This window comes from Macaca mulatta, chromosome 6 (assembly GCF_049350105.2).
Source record: "Macaca mulatta isolate MMU2019108-1 chromosome 6, T2T-MMU8v2.0, whole genome shotgun sequence".
Lineage (NCBI taxonomy): Eukaryota > Metazoa > Chordata > Mammalia > Primates > Cercopithecidae > Macaca > Macaca mulatta.
The window spans coordinates 157,076,018-157,098,084 of record NC_133411.1 but is presented as its reverse complement, the minus strand read 5'-3'; the positions used below and the strand labels follow the sequence as shown (position 1 = coordinate 157,098,084).

General features: G+C 34.3%; 1 protein-coding gene across 1 annotated transcript; it reads right to left on the bottom strand.

Annotated features, from left to right (window-relative positions):
* Nucleotides 1-9,727: 9,727 nt before the first annotated feature.
* SPINK6 (serine peptidase inhibitor Kazal type 6) lies at nucleotides 9,728-21,699 on the bottom strand. Its single transcript, XM_015141201.3, has 5 exons — nucleotides 21,099-21,699; nucleotides 20,838-20,971; nucleotides 17,930-17,952; nucleotides 10,839-10,954; nucleotides 9,728-9,960 (listed from the first exon to the last, which is right to left on the bottom strand). The coding sequence occupies exons 2-5, from the start codon at nucleotides 20,893-20,895 to the stop codon at nucleotides 9,915-9,917; spliced, it is 243 nt and encodes an 80-aa protein (XP_014996687.1). The 5' UTR covers nucleotides 20,896-20,971; nucleotides 21,099-21,699; the 3' UTR covers nucleotides 9,728-9,914.
* Nucleotides 21,700-22,067: the final 368 nt, after the last annotated feature.

Below are 22,067 nucleotides of genomic sequence, written 5' to 3'. Positions count from 1 at the left end.
TTCTTCTTTCCAGAAGTAACAGTTCAAACATTACTGGTTCAGTAAAGATTTTCCCAACTATTTAAAATATTCCAGCCTAAATCAATGTGTTTTATTGTTATCATAATACTTTTCAACATCTGAAATTATCTTTTTTATTTCATTAATTATGTGTATATTTTCTCACCATCAAATCTACACTTACATACACACAAATATACATACAAACACAGGTGCATACACACTAGGATATTGCTCATGGATCTTTTGTTTTGCATATGGAAGCACATAGACACCATTTGATTTTACAAATGTGAACCAATGAAAAGTCCTTTCTTCTTTGAATATAATAATTGAGGACTGATTACTCTAAGTATTATTAGATGCGGAAAATATAGTAACAACAAAGATATATTCATAGAGCTTACATTCTTCATTTTTTTCTAAAACACTTAGTGGGTGGAACCTACTGATTATTAGTATTTTAAAGATGAGTAAGAGAAGCTCATAGGCAACAGGAGAAAAAATTTATTTAAAGTTATACACAAATAAGTAGAGGACTACTAAAGAGACCATATTCACTTGGAAGTAGGATGGAGGAGTGGTTGAGCAGAGATGGTCATGACCAGGCTCCACAAAGGACCTGCCCCTCAGAGATATTAGAAAGTGTTGAAGCACTTGAAGGAATAACCAGCATTCTAAGAATAAAGAATACTATAGAAATAAAACAAATAAGAATGAAAGTATTTTTTTTTTTTTTTGGAAATGAGAGTAATGGTTAGATGCAAATGCAGAGATGGAACTTTAAAAAAAGGTTTTTATGTGTCCATGTTTTTTGTGCTTGAGATCTACTAAGATCTCTGTATCTATGAGTTTGTAGTTTCTATCAAATTAAGATTATTTCTGTTATTTCTTCACATTTTTCATAATTTTTACCACTTCTCATAAGCTGCATGAAGTCCCACAACTTACTAATGCTCTCTTCATTTTTTTCTTCAGAATATTTTTTCTGTTTTCTTTTTGTTGATTTCTAATGTTGTGCCTTCAAGTTTACAAGCCTTTTTTTCTGCATTGTCTAATCTGTTGTTAATAACCATATAGTACATTTTCCTCTCCAAGCATTGTGTTTTCTCATCTTTAAAAATACACTTTTAAAAAATACATATCTTTCTTGAATCTACTTAATATGTTCTATTTTTCTTTTACCTTCTTAAACACACAGGATAGCTGATTTAATGCCCTCATCATCAATTATACTATTTGTCTCATTTCTGAGTCTGTTTACCTGATTTATATTTTTTCATATTACGGGTTATATTTTCCTGCTTCTGTGGATACCAGACTTTGAATTTCACTTTGTTGGACACTGGATTTTAAAAAATTTTCTTTAAATACTTTTCATCTCTGTCCCTGGATACAATTAAATTACTTGGAAAGGGTTTGATGTTTGTGTGTGTGTAAGACTTGCTTTAATGTTTTGTTAGATAAACCAGAGTAGCCTTTATTCTAGGGCCACTTGTACCCACACACTACAGAGGCAATGCCCTACCAAACACTCTACATGCTACTCATGTATTATGAAGTTTTTCACTCTGTTGGTAGGACCACAAAATATTTTCAGTTCTGTGTGAACTCCAAGGATTATTATCTATGTACTTCATTTGGGGTGTTCTTTTCTTGGCCTTGTGTAGTTTCCTAACACACACATCATGATCAACATCGAACTGAAGACTAGAAAGGGTGTCTCTGTAGAGCTCCCAACCTCTCTTACTCTGCCCTATGAACTCCAGTTACTTGTCTTTACCTCATGGAGATTTAAGGTCCGCTTAGGTTTCACCTTCCTGTGCTTTCACCTGAAAAATTTCCAAGGAGCAAACAGGTGCCATTTTAGGTCTCACTTCATTTATTTCTTCCCTTGAGAATCAATGTCCTGTGCCTGGTGTCCAATGTATGAGAAACATTGTTAAGTATATTTTATCTAGTTTATTAGTTGTTTTAGGTATGAGGGTAAAACCACTCCCTCTTACTGCATCTTGGTCGAATCTAGAGTTTTATGCTGAAGACTTGGGTTTATATTATTCTTACTATAAAGGTAATGAGAGTCATATAAAAAGCATCATGATTAAAAATAATTTCAAAGATCATTGCTTTCACTTTGTGAAAAATTACTTGAAGGATGTAAGGGTTGTGGGGTACTGGAGTGTATTTGTGAAATTATTGTCTAAATATGCAATAATAAGTGAGAGCTTGTATTCTCAACTAACGTATTAAATATTGAATCTCACAACTTATCCTCTCTAACTTATTGCATCTCATACCAGTATCATCAATAATTCAAAACCCAGAAAAAAAGTCACATACTTACAGCCATCAAGTCAACAAAAATTACACTGAGGAAAGGATACCCTATTCATTAAACGGTGCTTTGAAAAGTGGATAGCCATATGTAGAAAAAAGAACTGGTCTCCTATCTCTCACCATAAACAAAAAATTAACAAAAAGATGAATTAAAGTCTTAAATGTAAGACCTGAAACTATAAACATTTCAGAAGAAAACCTAGGAAAAATTCTTCTGCACATTGTCCTAGGCGAAGTGTTCATAACTAAGACCTCAAAAACAAATGCAACAATAACAAAAGTAGATCAATGGGACTAAATTAAACTAAAATGTTTCTTCACAGCAAAAGAAATAATCAATAAAATGAATAGAAAACCTACAGAATGGTATTTGCAAAGTATGCATTCAACAGAGGACTAATATCCAGAATCTACAAGTAACTCAAACAATTCAGCAAGAAAAACAAACAAACTAACAAACAAACAACAAAAAAAGTGGACAAAGAACATAAGCATTTTCCAAAAGAACACATACAGTTGGCCAAAAAGACATATTTTTAAAAAGCACAACATGACTAATAATCAGAGAAAGGCAAAATACAACCACAATGAGGTGCCATCTTACATCAGCCAGCATGGCTATTATTAAAAAGTCAAAAATTCGCAGATGTTGATGAGGATGCAGAGAAAAGGGAATATTTAGATACTGTTAGTAAGAATGTAAATTAGCACAACCTCTATTGAAACAGTATGGAGATTTTCAAAGAACTAAAAAGAAAACTACAATTCAATTCAACAATCCCACTACTAGGTATCTACAAAAAAGAAATCATTATATGAAAAAGATACCTGCACTTAGAAGTTTATCGCAGCACTATTCACAATAACAAAGATACGGAATCAACCATCAGCCTAAGTGTCTATAAGTGTACATCTACATAAAGAAAATGGAATACTGCTTAGGCATAAAAAATGAAATCATGTATTTTGCAGCAACAGGAACTGGAGACCATTATCTTAAGTGAAATTATTCAGGAAAAGAAAGTCAAGTACTGCATGTTCTCATGTTCTCAATTATAAGTGAGAGCTAAATAATATGTATACATGGATATAGGGAGTGGAATAATAAACATTGAAGTCTCAGAAAAGTGGGAGGATGAGAGAGAGGTAAAGTATAAGAAGTTAACTAATGGATACAATGCACACTATTGGGGTGGTAGTTACATCGAAAGCCCAGACTTTATCACTATGCAAAAATTCACATAACAAAAATGCAGGTGTACCCCCATATCTATTTTTAAAAGTGAACATTCTTCTTTAACATATTTTGGCGTTACACAGTCTGCTTACTAGACTACACATTTCTATTCCTCTCAGTGTATTTCTACCATGTCATATTTCTCATCTAAGCACAATAGTACAAGCACTTCCTACAAACCAGGTATGTACATTGCTTATTAGCAAGTCGAAGTGAGTTTCTTTCCAGATTCTCGGATTTTAAAAACAAAACACTAGTGTCCTTAGAGGGGTGGGAAGGAATGCATACACAGTGATGTATTTATGAGATTCTTATGTGTTTGTGAATATAAAACAGTAAGAAAGTTTTCAGTAAGTCCCAGAAATCAACCTATAATTAGTTATGACACATATAGGAGGGGCTGGATATGACTTTAAAAACTCAGTAAGAAAGTATTTAATGATGTTTGTTTAAGCCTATAAAACTTTCCAAAGCATTGCTCATCTAACAAGATCAGTGCCACAGAATGAGTTAGATTTTATTGGATGAGCTAACAGTTTCCTGTGAAATGAGAGCTTAAGGACTGTGCTTATTAAGTCAAATATTCATATAATAAAGTAATTTAGGTAATTGCCATTGTTGCTCTGACCTGAGATTTGTGAGATTCTTTCTACTACTACCATTTTCGTTGCTCAGCAAATGACCTCATATACTTTTGTGGCAACAAAATTGAGAGTTAATTTTCTTAATTTCTCACTACTAGTTTGTTGGCATCCACTCTTGTACCCTTACTCCATTCTTGAATATCAATCCATCTCTGACTGCTATATATCTCCTATTCTCATTTCATCCCCTTAGAAATTTTTAGATTAAAAAGTCATCTTGGTTGTATTCTTTTTTAATAATTTAATTCACAAACTATATTTCCCCAAGTGTTTTAAATTATTTATATATCCACATATATATATATCCACATATACATATACACACATTTATACATATATAGTATATAATTTTTAATATTAGAACATGCCTTCCCCTAGTGGAAAAGCGTGAGTTTCTAAAGCAGCAGAGATACACGGACTGAGCCTAGTTCACATGTTTTCTGTTCTATCTTTGTTGCTATGGTTTTTGTCTTGATGGGGCATTTAGTTTACAGGTCACCACATTTCTTATAATTTCTATTATCCTATCACCAGGTGCTTTACACCAGACTGGACTCTAGACATTTGATTTTTTAAAAAACTTTACTATACAGGCCAAAGTTGTTAACCATTAAATATAACAAATCTCCAATAACATTCTAATGTAAATTTGGTTATAATTTAAGTTCTTGATCCCACATCCCATTTATTAGCACTAAGTATGTGTCACTCATTGCATTATAGATTGGGAATACAATAAATAAAAGACTAAGAATACTCCTACTCTCGAGATATCCCTACCCTAAAGAGATAAAGAAAAAATAAAAGGTAACAATTATTAGTTCTTTGGGAAAAATTAAACTATTTATAAAATGTGTGTTCATAGCAAGATTGGTAGTTATGAAATATCTATGTTGGTGCATTAAAAAAAAAGAAGAACGAACTCAAATCAGCTACCAAGCTGTGTAACTTAAATGACTAGACAAAGAAGGGCAATCTAAATTCAAAGCTAACTGAAGAAAGGAAAAAAATAATGATGAAAGCAAAGATGCATGAAATAGAGACTACAAAAACAACAGAAAAAATCAACAAAACCAAAACATGGCTTTTCAAAATGATAAAGCTTTAGATATATTGACTAAGAGAAAAAGAGAGCTCTCGAATTACTAAGATCAGAAATAAAAGTTATATATTAATATGAATCTTACGGAAATTTTTGAAAATTAAGAGACTATGAACAATTGTATGCCAACAAATTAGATTAACTAAATAAAATGAATAAGTTTCTGGAAACACAGAATCTACCAAAATTTAATGATGAATAAATAGAAAATCTGACTAAACCTGTAACTACAAGAATTACTCGGTAATCAAAACCACCTATTGAAGAAAAATTCTTGATCAGATGACTTAACTAGTGAATTCTGCCAAACATTTAAAGAATTAACACCATTTTTTCCCAAATATTAAAAAAGAACACTGTCTAACTCACTCTATGAGCTCTGTATTACCCTGATATTAAAGACAGGTAAAGAGAGTACACAAAAAAGGAAACCACAGATCAATAACATCTGTGAATATTAATGCAAAAATTGCTCAACAAAATACTAGCAAACCATATTCAGCAGCATATTAAAGGAATCACATACCATGATCAAGTGGGATTTATTCTTTGCTGCAAGAATGGTTCACCATAGAAAGTTCAGCCAATGAAATACACTAAATTAGTAGAAAAAAAGGGAGAAAAAAAGCTCATGATCATCTCAATTGATGCATATTTGACAAAATTCAACATGACTTTATGATAAAAACACTCAATAAACTAGGGATACAAGGAAGCTTTCTCAACTTACTAAAGGCCATATATAACAAACTCAGAGCTAACATCAAACTCAGTGGATAAAGAATGAAAGCTTTTTCCTTATGAGAGGAACAAGATACGGATGTCTATTTTTTCTACTTCCATTCAATATGGAATTGGAAGTTCTAGCCAAATAAACTAGGTAAGAAAAAGCAATAAAATACATCCAAATTTGAAAGCAAAAAATTAAATTATTTCTGTTTGCAGATGACATGATCTTATAGGCAGTACCCTAAAGATGCTGTAAAAGAACTTTTAAAGCTAATAAAAATATTGAAGTTGCAAGGTACAAAATCAACACACAAAAACCACTTGTGTTTCTCCACATTAACAACAATCCCAAAAAATGAAATAAGAAAAGTTCACTTACAATAGCATCAAAAAGATTAAAATACTTAGAAATAACTTTAATAAAGATGTGAAAGCCTTGTATATTGAAAACTACAAGTTCCATCCTCTTCCACTGTCCCCGTGGTTCTCAGTTCCTTTGTCTGCCAGAGGAGCGGGAGTGGCCAGGTAGCTCAACCTCACCAAGGCTTTTGGTGCACTGGGGCCTGCAGGCACCCAGCACTTGTCCTGCCAATGGCAAACGTGCCCAAAAGAAGGCCAAACTCAGCCTAATGTAGGGGCTGTGAGGGAAGAGCCCAAGATCTGCCTAGTTGTCAGGTGAACCTGCTCCTGCAAAAGTGGAAACAAACCCGAAAAAGGCATCAGGAAAGGATAAATCTTCAGACCAAAAAAAGTGAAAAACAAAAAGGAGAAAGTGGGAGCAAAGAGAAAACAGGCCAAAGCTGATAACCAGAAACTATTTACCTGCTTAAAATGGAGAAACTAAAACCGAGAAGAGTCCAGCTTCTAATGAGGCCAGAGAGAAAGGAACCAGGTCTGATTAAAACTATATACCGTGTTTTATCAGTGGTCCTTGTCTCTCTACATGTACAATCCAAAGGAATATTTTAATCAATTATTTTGTAAATGCAAGTTTTTTAATAGCTCTAGAAACATATTTAAGAAGGAGGGAATCCCACCTTCCCATTATATAAGTGTAAGTGCTTTTTATTTAAGAGGTGAAATGGCTCACTGGCAGTTATTTTTGGGTACAACCAGAAAGTAGTGTGGGATATTGAATTATGGGAGGCTTTGACTATCTTAGACGTCAGTTTAACATTCCATAAATGGGGGGTTAATTTTTATATCCTCTAATACAACGCATACACTAAATGGTAATATGGAGTCACAGTCCTGCATTCAATGTCTTCAATATTTTAAATTACATCTATTCCCATGTTGTTTTTTGTAGAATTGTTTGCTTCCTGAAGAAAATCACTCTTGATTATGGTTCTCCCTGTCAGAATTGTGTTCACTCTGTAACATCTTTTTGGTCATGTTAGTCCTGTTTTCCTCACAACTTTGTCAATGTGCTGTGAAAGATTAAAGTTTTGAGTACAGAGTATGTGCATTAGATTGTGAATTGGTGGGGCATATGTGATAACTTATTAACATGTGAACATACTGGGACTTTATAGCCTCTTAAGGAAAATTTGCCTCCAAATTTTAAGTTAGAAAGCCACTGGAATACCTTTTTTAAAAAAATCACAATGCCTGGCTGTTTAGATTTTCAGTTTGTATCTTAAGAATTGTGTACAAATTGAAATGTCTTTGAATTGACCTTCAACACATGCAACAAAATGTCAATTATGAAAGAAAACTACAAATCACTGTGATAGAAACTAGAGAAGACATAAATACATCACAAGACAACTTCTACTCATGGATTGGAAAATTTATTGCTAAGCTGACAATACTAACCAAAGTGATGTAGAATGATTCCAAGCAGACACATAACTGTGCTTTATTACTTGGATTCTTTTAGTATGCTCACCAAATCTGAAGGGTAAGCTGTAGTGTTACATATTAGCGATTAAGTGCTTTACATGCATCATATCCTTAGTCTTCATCATAAAATGAGAATGTAGATATTATTATCTTTATTTTTCAGATGAAGAAACTATGATACAAAGAAGTCTAAATGACTTGCTCAAAGGCACATAACTTACATCAGAGCCATGATTCACATTCTGGTCTGTGTGACTTGAGGATACCCTCTCTTATCACTGCTGTACCCAAATAACAGATTATGTGTTCATTTTTGTCCTTCAAGAGGAATAATCTTTAACCAGGGAACAGAATGCTCATATAGTTTTTCTAGCATAATATAACCTATTCCCTGGCTCTTTATCTAGATATTGAATACATCTCTCAGTCTGGCCAGTTCAGTCTTCTTTAATTATGTACAATTAGGGATAACATCTATGTGGATAAAATATATTTGATATTTTAAAATCAGAAATATAATCTTAATATGCATTGTTAGAAACACACTTCACACATCAAGGTAAAAGAAAAAATATTAACAGTAACTACAAAGTCTCTCCTGAATTAGGCTCATTCCTCTTTGACATCTTCCATTATTTGCCCATTTAGTCAGTCCTCTTCAGTCACCAATGCTTTCTTTCTAAATCTTGAACAAAACAAGCATGCTCCACAACCTTAATGGCTATTTTTTAGTGTCTCCTTTTGCTCTTCTTCAATATATTTATTTGGCCAGTCTCTTCATCTCTAGGTCTTCCAATAAAAACTACGGGAACCAACTGATTTAGTACTGCAAATGGTTACCACCTTTCCCTAAGTATTTTTCATCCATATTAACATATTATTTTTTTCTAATAGCCTTTATAACATTCTATCTTATTATGCCATTTATTATAATATTTATTGTTTTAGTCTATTTCTTACTGTTGGAATTTAAACTTCATTAAGTATTGAAGGGTCATTGGCCCCTCTCACTCCCATCCACGCTGTATCCAAGGCACCTAGAACAGAATCTACCACAGAGTAGGCCCCAGTAAATGTTTGTTGCTGGAGTGATGGTTATTACGTTGTAGCTAGAGATGTATTCTGTCTGAGTTTCCCAAGTAAGGTGTTATTTATAGAAGCACGCTTTACTACATGAAAATACTCAAAGAAAGAGTTCTCAATACTTTCATGTGAATGTTCAGAATAAGATATATATGTATCAAACTGTGGATTTTCGTAGTGTTGAGGCAGTACATTGAGATTGAGCTTATTATCAACACAGCTGTGCTTTAACCTTCAGTCTTCTTTTAACTGGAGCTGTTTTATTTGCTAAGTGACTGGATTGAATATTCACTATTTGTTGTATATTTTGTTACGTTATATCTGGTATACCTTATGATATTGCTATTACAGAAAACCAAACACTGTATGTCTTTAGAAATTATATAGTCCAAATTTTCCATTCAAGATGCCTAAAAAAATGGTCTGTAGAAAACAAATATTTTACTTTTATATAACATACTTTTTCTGAAATTGGGAAGAATGAATATTATGTGATCTAATAAATGATAGTAACTTAAAATTTATTTTAAGTAACTAAGCATAACATATGGTCATGTTGCCAAAATCCTTCATTATAAACCTGGAGATTCTAAGAATAAAAGAAAGGAAGGGATTTTCCCAAGATCTCACAATGACTGGATGGTTAACTTAGATAAAGAAAATAGGTTTCTTGATCCAAGTTTATCCCAGGTCAATTATTCTCTGTTGTATGCATATATTTTCTTGATCTCAAAGTAAGAACACAGTCAATGCTTTTGCAGAATGTACTTTATTTACAAGTGAATCAAGAGAAATAGACATACGTTCAACTCCTCAAGACCCAGGCAGAGTGGGTATGTCTTTATGAATTAAAAGAATCCACTAGCAAAAGTATAAGCAGAAGTGAGAAAAGAAGGCCGCAAGAGCTGGCAAGTCTCCAAGAAACACTGGCTTTTACTCAGCATTTTCCAGGATGCTTTAGGCTAATCTTCCCACCACTTTTCCTACAAAAAAAGAAAGACAAATATATATTCAGTGCACTATCATAAGTATTCACCACAGAAGTTCAAAACAGGTTTAACAATGGCACTGTCCATTTAATAATTTGATTCCATAAATTCCATTTATATGATTCAGAAAATGTTAATTGAATGCACTCAGAGGTGACATCTGGCCAACTGTGGAAAACATGAATCTTAAACAAATCTCAGAGTTTTCATAAGTCTTAGACTTTTTGGTACCAATTGCTCATTCTCCAAGAGTAAATATGTATACAATTAAAAAAGGTAGAGGTCACAGGAGAGATAATGACAAAGGGACTATAGTTCTTTTCTGACAGAAGACGTAAGAAGTGGAACCAGATATTCAGGTGTTTGACATTTTAGAGCAAGTGACACATTCAAGCCCTCTCAGTAATATGCATCTATTAATTCAAATCTCATATTACACCACCAACTTTATTCTGAGAAAAGTTTGGTATTAATCAGTCAGATGTGTTATATATATATAAGTATAGACATATGTTCATTACATATTGATATTGCAAGTTTTAATTAGAAACAAATGAAAACCTTAAAACATCAAAATTATTAAATATAATAAGTTATATTGTATAAGATGTATGAATGTTTTAAAAAACTTCTCTAAGATAATCAAAATTAATAATAAAGTAAAGTGATTAAGATTATGTTTTCTAATAATTTAGTATGTAATGTTTTTGCTGCTTTTGACCCATCTGTTTTCAATCAAATTGCCTGAAGCTTGCTTCTTCAGTCTCTATGGGGAGGGACGGGTGTCTTCTATAATACCTCAAAAAAGTGTCATAGTCTTATTCTGGAAGTTTGTGTTTGCAAGGATCAGCTTTGATGAATATAATACTTACACCATGGCCTTACAGAAGGCACATTTATTGCCGTATGTCTGGCCATCAGAGCCACAGTGTGGGTTCGATTCCCGAGTGCAGTAGACCTTGGGGTCCTGGAACTCACCACAGTCAACCTACCAAAGTAAGCAGAGTGACATTGGCGTCAGTGCATTCTAAGAGATCATCCTTCAGAACAGAAGCTTTAGACAGTAAACTTTAAAAGCCATATATAAATAGTTGCGACATAAAGCATTCTGAAATATAAAATTGCTCTCCTTATCCAATGTATTCTACTTATCTGCTTAAGTAAAACACATTAAATATACTTGAGACATTTTCTTTGAGTCACAGTTAACTCATTACAAGGAAAACAGATTGTATTCAGGAGTAAATTAATGATGTAGTCAAATACTATATGGGTAAAACCTATTGCTCCAACATTAAACTATTCCAACTGAGAGTGGTTTTGGGTCATGAAATGACTTTTTAAACATCATATTAATGTGCTCTAACAGCACTCCTTCTGTATTGCTATCAAAACATAGATGGGCCAGATGCAGTGGCTCAGGCCTGTAATCCCAGCACTTTGGGAGGCTGACTCGGGCGGATCACGAGGTCAGGAGATGGAGACCATCCTGGCTAACACGGTGAAACGCCATCTCTACTAAAAATGAAAAAAAAAAAATTAGCCGAGTGTGGTGGCAGGCACCTATAGTCCCAGCTACTCAGGAGGCTGAGGCAGGAGAATGGGGTGAACCCGGGAGGTGGAGCTTGCAGTGAGCCGAGATCGCGCCACTGCACTCCAGCCTGGGTGACAGACCAAGACTCCATCAAAAAATAAAAACAAAAACAAAAACAAAACATGGATGAACCTTACAATGGGCACCAGACATCACCTGATGCTTGTTACTTTTCCCTGTGGATGCAATATCCATCCATAAGCTCTTGAAAACAAAATTCTAATGTGTTTATGTGTAAAGACATAAACTAATATATATATAGGATACATATATATAAAGTATATCTCTAAAGTACATATATACTTTATACCTAAAGTATATAGATACTAAATGTATCTACTTATATATATTATAAATACATATTTATATACTAAATATATATATACTTTAGAGATAGAGTCTTGCTGTGTTGCTATATATACACACATATATATACACACACATATATATACACACACACATATATACACATATATGTTTCAGAGATAGTCTTCCTATGTTTTCCAGGCTAGTCTCAAACTCTTAGCCTCAAGAAATCTTCCCGCCTCAGCCTTCCAAGTAACTAAGATTATAGGTGCATCTCATGTCTTTTTATTACCTTACCCTGTTTCAGAGTCTGTGGAATTTGAACTTTTGTGCTTACTACAAACATTTAGTAATGGCTGCTAAGTTGCTGTGTTTAAAATGATTCTAAGGTTGCATTATTGTTGAGAACATATGTTATGCCTGATTAATAATTATTATTATGGGCTCCATAGTAGGAATGGTTGCACCTGTGCCACTAACATATCCTTTCAACTACAGTTGTTTTTCAAAAGTGGTCTGGAGTTTAAAGATTGTTTTCAACACAATGTCAATTAAGTCCACATTTGGTGTGTAAATAACATTTGAGCCATTATTTCAAGAGTAATGACAATAAGCAATAGTTAAGCTGAACCCCTCCAAATATATCTGTGTGGAATGAAGTGACATTTATATATGGAGAGAGGAAACTTGCTTTATCTCTATCCTAGTTCCACTAAAATGATACTGTCTTGTGTTTATCAATTGCTTCATAATATTCAAGCTACTTTCACATAGATTATCTCAGTTGGGCCTAGCACAACTGAACCCACACCCAACTATTTTCTTCCTCTGCCCCATGGAAGAAGACTAGGAAGAGCAAAGCATTTCAATAAATGAAAGCAAATCAGTCAAGTGGAATATGAACAAACTTCCATAGAACACATAAATATCATACTCTTAAATTTTAGTGGCCTTCGATGATCTCTGAAGTAAGCTGAGAATCATGTTTTAGAACCTCTTCTGCCATCGACTGTCTGTGTTATCTTGAACACAGGACTCAATGCCTGCACCTCAATTTTCTTAACCAAAAAACAGCAAACAAAGAACACATGTCATACTTCATTTTCAGATTCCCAAGGTTTTTATAAGGATCAAATGCGGTCATATAAAAGTTGTAAAGAGTTCATATAGAATATTTGAAATAGTTCTGGATTAGGAGTGTAGAAAGTAACCTCATTACAGGTCTATGCTAACTACAGTAGCTCTAAAAGATCTCTGTGACTCATAGAAAATGGTCAACACTATGAGATTAAACAGTATCTGGGGACTCTTCTAGCTTTGATGGTTCAAGATTTACCAGTGAATACTTTCCGTGATGTGTTTTAAATAAAGATCTTATGTCCTTTACTACGGCTGAGTGAGAGAAATAGCAACTTTTACCCAAATACTTCCTCCTTTAATTTTAGAGAGCCCTCTAAACTCACTGTGTGAGACATTTTAACATGGTGACTGGGCAGGAGATGACCACTCTCTGTGGGCCCCAGCGGTTGAAGAAGGTGCAGAATGCTTCTAGAAATTTGAGCTTACGTGGTCAGTCAGTCAACTAAAGACTCAGGATTATTCATACATAAGTCTAGCATTTTTAGGTTTACAAATAAAACCAATGAAAATTTGCAATCACACAAATGTGGATTTGGGATATAGGATGGCATCTCTTCTTTCTATTACTGATAAATCCTACCTATGTGGTTAAATTATTTCCATTCTTTACCATATCTGTTTTCCTAATTGCTACCAAACTTGGCTTCCTCTCACCCTTATTTCCCTCCCCTTTCTACTCTATTGAAACTGCTCTCAAAAATACAGAATACATCTATTGGTTGTTTTAAAACTTTCATGATTTCCTTATGATATGTGCTACTCTTCATCACTCCAACCTTTTTGAAACTCTTTCCAGACTTTCATTATATGTCAGTTCTCTGGTTCTCTGTTTCTTCTCTCTCTTACTGTCTTTTCTTTTTTCTTCCTGAGTATTAATTATGGTCATTTCCTAGATAGTTTAATATACTTGGTTTTCTCTTCCTAATGACATATACTTTCCCATATGGTACTGAAAAATTCCAGACTTTTTAAAATTGATTTTTTATAAATATCTCAAACTCTAACTCTCAATTGTCATATATATATATATATATATATATATATATATATATATCCTTTTACTCAATAATTTCATTCATACTTAAGAAATTTATGTGCAAAATACAACTGTTTCTTTCCAAACTAGTTTTATATTCTATTTTTTCCATTTTTCATGATAGCAGCATTTTTCAGATTCTCCAACCTTCCCTCAGATTGAAACACTGCCATTTATTTTCCCTTGTATCACCTTCTTCATTGCTTTACTTCATTTTCTTTTCCAGTTCCAAATTTACTGCCTATACCAGTCCTCAACATTTCTTGTCTGAACCAATAAAATAAGTTTTTATCTCCTTAACTTCGGCTGGGTGAGAGAGATAGCTACTTTTGCCCAAATACTTCCTCCTTTAATTTTAGACAGCCTCTAAACTCACTGTGTGAGACATTTTAACATGGTGTCTCTTCCTCCTTTTCCTCCTAATTTCAAATTCTTCCTGCATGTGGACACAACTAATGTGCTTATCATATTATTTGCTTAAGTGAGAATAGTAATCACCAGCTTATATTTACTTAAGAAATTGTGCTGCTCAAAGCTCTTTCACGTGCACTACACAATGACCCTCTATTGCTGATTAAAAGCAGTATGCAGCCATGGAAAGCTCACTCCATATGGAGTCAGAAGTCTTCAAGTGCTGACTTGACAGCTTTACTGCTGTTGGTAGACGTAAGTCAGCTAGACCTCATTTCTGAGGCTTTAGTTTTTCAATTTGTAGTTAAGTTATAGGTACTAGATACCATTCCCAAATCGTATTTAGACATTTTGTCAGTATATTAATTTTAAGCAAAATCAAGCTAATTAGGAAAAATAAAAAACTCCAAACTCATTAGAGTCATGGAGCATTGTTTTACCAATGATATGAAAATTCACCAGTTCTTATCTTAAAATACAAGCAAAAATAAATTCAAGTATTTCAAAAAGTATTGTAACAGAAAATGGTTGCCAATCATTGCTTTTAAAAGGCTTGTTCTGTTCATTCCAATTCGGACTATTCATCTAAACAGCTCTTTGAGGATATGGTTCCCAAATACAGAGCCTGATAGGAAAATATAAAAATATTAAAAGCAATGCAGTAATATTAAATATTAAAGGCAATACATTCAAAAAGCAAAATGTATTCAGTCAAAGGGCTATCTTTATTCTGAAAATATGACTTTTAAACATTTTGGTGCTATACAGGAAATTACTTAATGAAATGCTAGTGATGATAAATAATAGTTTTATTTTACTCTTATAGTTATTATTGTGCTGTTTAATCTAGCTCCTTGGCAAATTAAAGAGTTGTAAGCATATTAGTCATTTACATTTACAGGGAAAATTTTACTGGACTATGATTTCCAAAAGTCTGGCAACATGATTTTGTTTAGCTTGAATAATCTTTTCAAATTAATGTGATATTTTTTAAAGTCCATAATTCAGACTGCTAACTATAATTTCCCATCAGATGTTTCATCATGTAGAGAATTCTTGGCATGAGAAGAATGACTTGAGTGTTGGGGGAAATCTTACTTCCTTTTGTTCTGGCTGGATCAGGCTTGTGCAAGCATGCTCCTAATGATAGTTTCAGTGTCTTCTGCTGGCATTGAAACTTCCACCCTCCCTCCAGGCATGGAAAAGAGAAATGACAGCCTCTGTGCCATTTAAAAGTATAGGAACTTCCCTGTCATTTATAGTTGAGTGGAGAAGAGACAGCAGCTTTGGCAGGACAGGCTTGGTTGATAACAATTCAGAGAGTTAGGGCAGGAAGGGGTTTTAGAGATCATTGAATTCAAACCTTCATCTTAGTGATGTGGAAACAAAGGCAATGAGAACGGAAACAATATTTTTCAAGTCATACAGCAAGTAAGTATGAATGAGGACTCCACTCATCTGTACTATCTGACTCCAGAGCCAATGCTTCCCAATACAGCTTGCCTCCTCTTACCTAGAGAAAAATGCTCAGTTTTCTTATGTATAAATGCCATCTGGATAGTTAATTAAAATGCAGACTCAAACTCCCTATCTTTCTGATTATTATTCAATGTCTTGCATGATGCCTGGGGATCTGTATATTTAGTAAGCAATCCAGGTGATCATGAAGCAAACAAACTATAAACTTTCGCCCTTCTCAAGCATAAAATCAGTAAGTAGTAAAATTTAAATAAACTTTAGAAAACACTCTGCCGTGGCACAATCTTGGCTCACTGCACCTCCACCTCCCAGGCTCAGGGGATTCTCTTGCCTCAGCCTTCCAAGTAGCTGGGACTACAGGTGCTCCACCACGCCTGGCTAATTTTTGTATTTTTAGTAGAGACGGGGTTTCACTATGTTAGCCAGGCTGGTCTCTAACTCCTGGCCTCAGGTGATCTGCCCACGTCGGCCTCCCCAAGTGCTGGGATTATAGGCATGAGGCACTGTGCCCAGCCCTTCAGTAGGTTTTAAGGAGCTCCCAGCCCTCCTTCTCCCATTTTGGGTCTGACCAGCTATACTGCTCCATCTCTCCCAGCCACACACCCCACCAAGTACTGCACAGGGACCCCCGACCCAGGGTCCCTACTCTGTGAGATAATGTGAAATATGTCTGTGGACCAAATGCAATAAAACTTCTGTTTGTAAGAAAAAAAAATCTGAGAAATCAAGCTTCAAAGAAGGGAAGTAAGGTGTGTGTTAATGAGAAAACTAGGATTAAATTCCATATTTCTTAATTCTATGAGTAATGGTTTTACTATATTTTACTACCTAATGAGATATGAAATGTGTTGGCTGGATGTTGTGTCCTTTCCTTGGGTGTTTGTTTTCACGTTTAGTATAGACCATACTATCATGCTTATTTAAACATAATAATACAACTTTAAGGTATACAGTTTCATATGACAATGCCAACACACATGTGCATGTGTTAGACATACACCTAAGTGCACATGCATGTACACGCACACACACACACAAATGCATCATCACTTGTAAGATGCATCCTAATTTCTGAGATGCTAAAATGGAAAAGAAAAACAGTCTTATATAATGCAGTGGGTACACTAGGGTTGGAAAATATTTCCAATGACTGCCTACTCCAATCAGTTAGCAGTAGTGTCCAGAAATTTTCACGTCAAAGGCATAACAAGGTACACCAAGGCTAAACAATAACTGGTTCCAAAACCAAGTAGAAATGCTTAATATGGACAAAGGAGCAGGATTGGCAGAACAAATAGTATTTGTGTTGTCCTTTGACAGTTAAAATGAAAAAGATAGAAAGACACTGGTGAACTAATTCGGGGGAAAAAGATCCAACGATGAAGATAACTTGTGCTCATTCCAATTTTTAAACCAAATTTTATTAAAATCTGAGTGAATCAGTCTGTGTGTCCTCAATACAGAGCAATAAACTAGTTTCTTGCCTACTTTCAGTTCTTATTTCTGAAGAAAGAAACAATAACCTATATCCTAACTTCTTCAGAGGATGTTAATTTTTAATCAATAACTAATACACATATAGCCTTTTATGGCTTGCCAAATACTTTCACATTGTTTACACAATTTAAATATAATTGCAATTCCATGACGTGAATAATACTATCTTTTTCTATAATTGTGGAACTTGCAGCTCAGAGAAGTTGAGTAACTTCCCCAAGATCACATAGTGAAATCAATGATAGAGCATGAATTTTATCCCAGATACTTCCTATTTTTATGTATATTTATTCTTCCCTAAAAAAGTATGAGAATGTGTGGTTAGGTTCTTTTAAACTGACAAGAGTTTAGTTAAAGAGTAATAATTTCTGCTGATGCCTGCCTAAAGTTTGCCTGCTCATTGTTTTTGCTCTGTTAACCATAGACAAATTCTTTTTGGCCAGTGAAGATCTAGCCAAGCACTACCCAGGCAGAAAGAAGAGAGAAAAATAGGCACTGACCCGTCCTCCCTGACTGAAGACACCTGAAAAAAAAAAAAGCGCAAAAGTCAAACATTGTAATTCATTGATGTGCAAAAAGTGAGATTTTCAACATTAGGAAATTCCTAATATCTATTCCTGGTACTTGACTATCATGGCATGTTTTTTTGTTTGTTATACTTTTCTTTTCTTTTTTCTTTTCTTTTCTTTTCTTCTTCTTCTTTTTTTAATCTGCTCACTTCTTAAAAAGGTCGTATAAAGACATGAACCATGAGGAGGTAACAATTGTTGGAGGTTAGGGTGGGGTAGAAAAAAAGTGGATTAAGGATCTGGCAATTCATGTTACAGTCCTGGCCCAAGCACTAATTTACTATGGAAATGACCTTATCATCGCTGGTCTCACTTTGAAGAAGTTGAATTGGAAAGTATCCTCTACCTTTGACATTTCAAGGTTCATTTCATGTAGTTCCTCCCAAAAGCCTTTGCCACAGACGGTTGGGAAAGAGATGAAGTTTGTAGTTTGTTCTTTGAGTTTGAAATTGCTCAACTTTTAAAACTTGGCCCAAATGTAAACTGGTAAGGAACAACTCATTCATTCTTGCGACTTATTTCTCCTTTTACGTCTCTCTAAATTCTTAAAAAGGGAAAAGATCTCATATACATATAGTCTTGTTTCTCTCCCTTTTCCTTCCTCTTAATATTGTATGTGTAATTTTAGTTTATGACTAATTAGTTCAGTGGTTTAAAATACTTAAATAATAAAATCCCTCAGTCCAGTCTTGGAATGGGCTGCTGAGTTTTGATCTGTGGCCATTTCTATGGGACACCTTTCCCAATCCCTCTCCATGTAAGCCCAAGGGCACCACAAAGAGAGTGTGGATTAGCACAATCTATCTCCAATGATGGTCAACACTTATGGGATAACAACTGCAAATTCCTTAAAGCACAATCTCTAATAATAAAGATAAGGAGAAAACAAGTTGTTGTTTTTTAATGTGAAGGAAGGTTACTGTTCATTTTTTCAGCAGTGATTACTGGCCTCATTGATTTATAACTAGCAATATGGGTGATTATTAACATGACAAATTCTTAGGGCAATCACTTAAAAATTCTATTATATAAAATCAGAGAGTTCCTGGACAGTCTATATTTTTTAAACTCTAAGTGGTTTTTATAGCCAGGGACAATTTATTATTATAATTTTCAGTCAATTCTCTACTGTACCAATCTCTCATCAAAAGAGGAGAGATTTGTCTAATGTCTCATACGTAGGAAGTGGCAAGGCAAAAAAAGGATTAATATTCACAATGACAGAATCCAATTTAGTACTCTTTTTATTAAACTTTATTATGGCAATAATGTTAATAGACATTTGTTAAACATGCACTATACCCCATCTACTATGTTAAGCATTATACATGCCTTTTTCTCATTTAATTCTCCATACAGAGATAGTCCTTTATGTGTTTATTTTATATATGAGTGAAACAAACATCAGAAAGTTCACAAAGCTATATGATGAAAGTGCCAGGGCTAAAATTCACTTTACTCTGCCTCAACATTAAGGCCGTTAGGCACTATGGCCTCCCAAATACTATCTAGTATGTCTGTGAAGCATCCATGCTTTGGTAAATTGTGCTAGTCAACCAGATCCTGTTAAACCTCAATTCACCTTTGTAAAGAGAAGAAAAGGGAATAACAATTGATTTCTGAGACTATCTTTGCAACTAAACTTTACATAGTCAGATCTATATTTTTCTGCCATCTCAGCTGATTGAACTACCCATTAAGGTTATTTGGCTTTAGTAGTCAAGCTTACTCCATAATATCACAGGAATCCTTTATCCATTTTTTTCTTAATTTCTAAGTGTATTTGTTTATGTAATTATGACCAGCTACAGTGAACATTGGCTTCTCTCTCAACTAAATCTCATTGATTTTTTTTTACTTGTACAGCCATTTAAACTCTTGCATAGTAGTAAAATTCATCTGCTACTGTCACATAAATGATACATAAGATATGGAGGGTCCGAGGGCTTAGTTTTATTTCTAGTATTTTACAGATGAGAAAATATCTCAGAGTATTATGATATTTCTTTAAGTGACACAGGCCATGAATAGAAGAGATAAAACTAGGTCTTGGATCTAAAAACTAGCATTTGCTTTGTCCCCTACAATGTGAAAGAGTAGAAGAATAAGGAAGGAAAGAAATAGCTTATGATGGACCTGCTCATCTGATGCCTCTGTCATGAAAAACATAACCTTGAAGTGTGATTGTGCTTTGGTCATAAAGTGGCCAAAGATATTCTCCTTCTTGAAGATTATTTAGCTCACCAGAAACTTACGTTTCTGCATTCCAAGTTTCAATTACATATTTTCAAAGATTTTCTCATTGACTTTCCATTTTCCCTATTGTCTTAATTTTAATTATTTGAATTTATTTGTAATAATAACTAAGGGGAGGAAAATATTCCTTTATTCTGGAAAGCAAAACCAATATTTAATGCAATTATCCATCCTCCAGTCTAGTTTTATGGAACAAACATCAAATGTGATGCCAAGAGAATCTGATTCAAATTCCAAATCCTAACTACTGGTTGTAAGTCTTTTGCTAATTTTCTCAATTTCTCTGTTCCACAGTTTCTTATATGAATAGCAGAGACAGAAATGCGTTATTATGAGTCTCGGAGACAATATATAAAATCCCTTGGTACGTGCCTAGAATATGGTATATACTCAACAAATCACAGTAATTTTTATAATTATCACCATAATCATTGTCGTCATCACAATCATTATCATCATTACAATAATCTCTCAGAATTGGTCTTTCACATCAAAATCATTTGGATTTTGAAATATGATAAACAACTACTCATCATATCCAGTTCAGTATAAATATGGGATCTTAATTTAAGAAAAAACTTACCTGATAAAAAGCAGAAAAGAGCCAGAGAGAGGAGCAGAAAGATACCTGACAGCTTCATTGTGCCAGTTGGCTCACTCAGATCAAGGCTGCTTTGTCCAGCTCAGGTTCTCTGTCAAGACAATTCCCAGAAAGCCCTAAAATACATTCAGACCACATGAGTCCTATGCAGTTTATGCATTTATTGGGGCCTGTCAACACTTTAAATAAGTGCTTCATGCTCCCCATCAATCTTAAAAATTGGGACAATTATGTGAGTCGCACCTCAGATTTTATTAACAGAGGATGTCATTTTCTCCTGGTAGCCTACATTTTCCTAACAACCCATACATCCTTCCGGCTCTCCTCTCTAAGGTTTCCCTACATTATGGGGATGATTCACTGGTTGAGCTCCACTTGATTCTTCTATTTCTTGCAGACAGGTCCTTCATGTCTGTGGTCCAAGTGAGTAACCACAGGATAATGGAATCTTGGGTGTAACTTGGATTTTTAGAGTCCAAATCATCCAAGGTGTACCCAAAGGAGACAGATATTCCACACTGTAGCCAGAAATGAATTAGAAGAAGCATTTTCTGAGCAGAAATCAGCTTGTTAATTTTTAAATCATTATTGCAGTCAAATGCCAGTGGTTGTCCAGTTTTGAGTCAAAATAAATAGGGAGTCAATTATTTTCTTTAATTTGTAACAAAAATTTACTTTTTAAAGTTACTGAATTGATTTTTTTTTTTTTTTTTTGAGACGGAGTCTTGCTCTCTTGCCCAGGCTGGAGTGAAGTGGTGCGATCTTGGCTTACGGCAGCCTCTGCCTCCTGGGTTCAAGCGATTCTTCTCCTGCCTCAGCCTCCCAAGTACCTGGGACTACAGGTGCCCAGCTAATTTTTTTATTCTTAGTAGAGACGGAGTTTCACCGTTTCGTGAAACCGTTCATGGCCAGCTGGTCTCGAACTCCTGACTCATGATCCGCCTGCCTCGGCCTTCCAAAGTGTTGGGATTACAAGTGTGAGCCACAGTGCCCGGCCTGAATTGAATTTTTGAAATGAGCAATATATTTCCTTTTTTTATCCGAAAGTAAAAGAAGTAGTCATAAAGACCTTGATAATCTTCACTACTTGAAAATATACTTTTCATATAAAAGTTAGATGAATAGCATTAACTCTCATGCCCAATTTAATTGCAAGAGAGATAAAAGAGTGTGATGCCATAACCTTCTTTCAGGAAACAACAACAGAAAAGA

What these genes read in the sequence shown, in the direction of transcription:
- SPINK6 (XM_015141201.3), bottom strand. Translation starts at nt 20,895, where the DNA reads ATGAAGCTGTCAGGTATCTTTCTGCTCCTCTCTCTGGCTCTTTTCTGC. An exon ending in TCTTTTCTGCTTTTTATCAG is followed by an intron (nt 17,953 to 20,837) that starts GTAAGTTTTTTC and finishes TTTTTTTTTCAG; the next exon opens with GTGTCTTCAGTCAGGGAGGA. An exon ending in GCCTTCTGTAAGGCCATGGT is followed by an intron (nt 9,961 to 10,838) that starts GTAAGTATTATA and finishes CTTTTTTTGTAG; the next exon opens with GAAAAGTGGTGGGAAGATTA.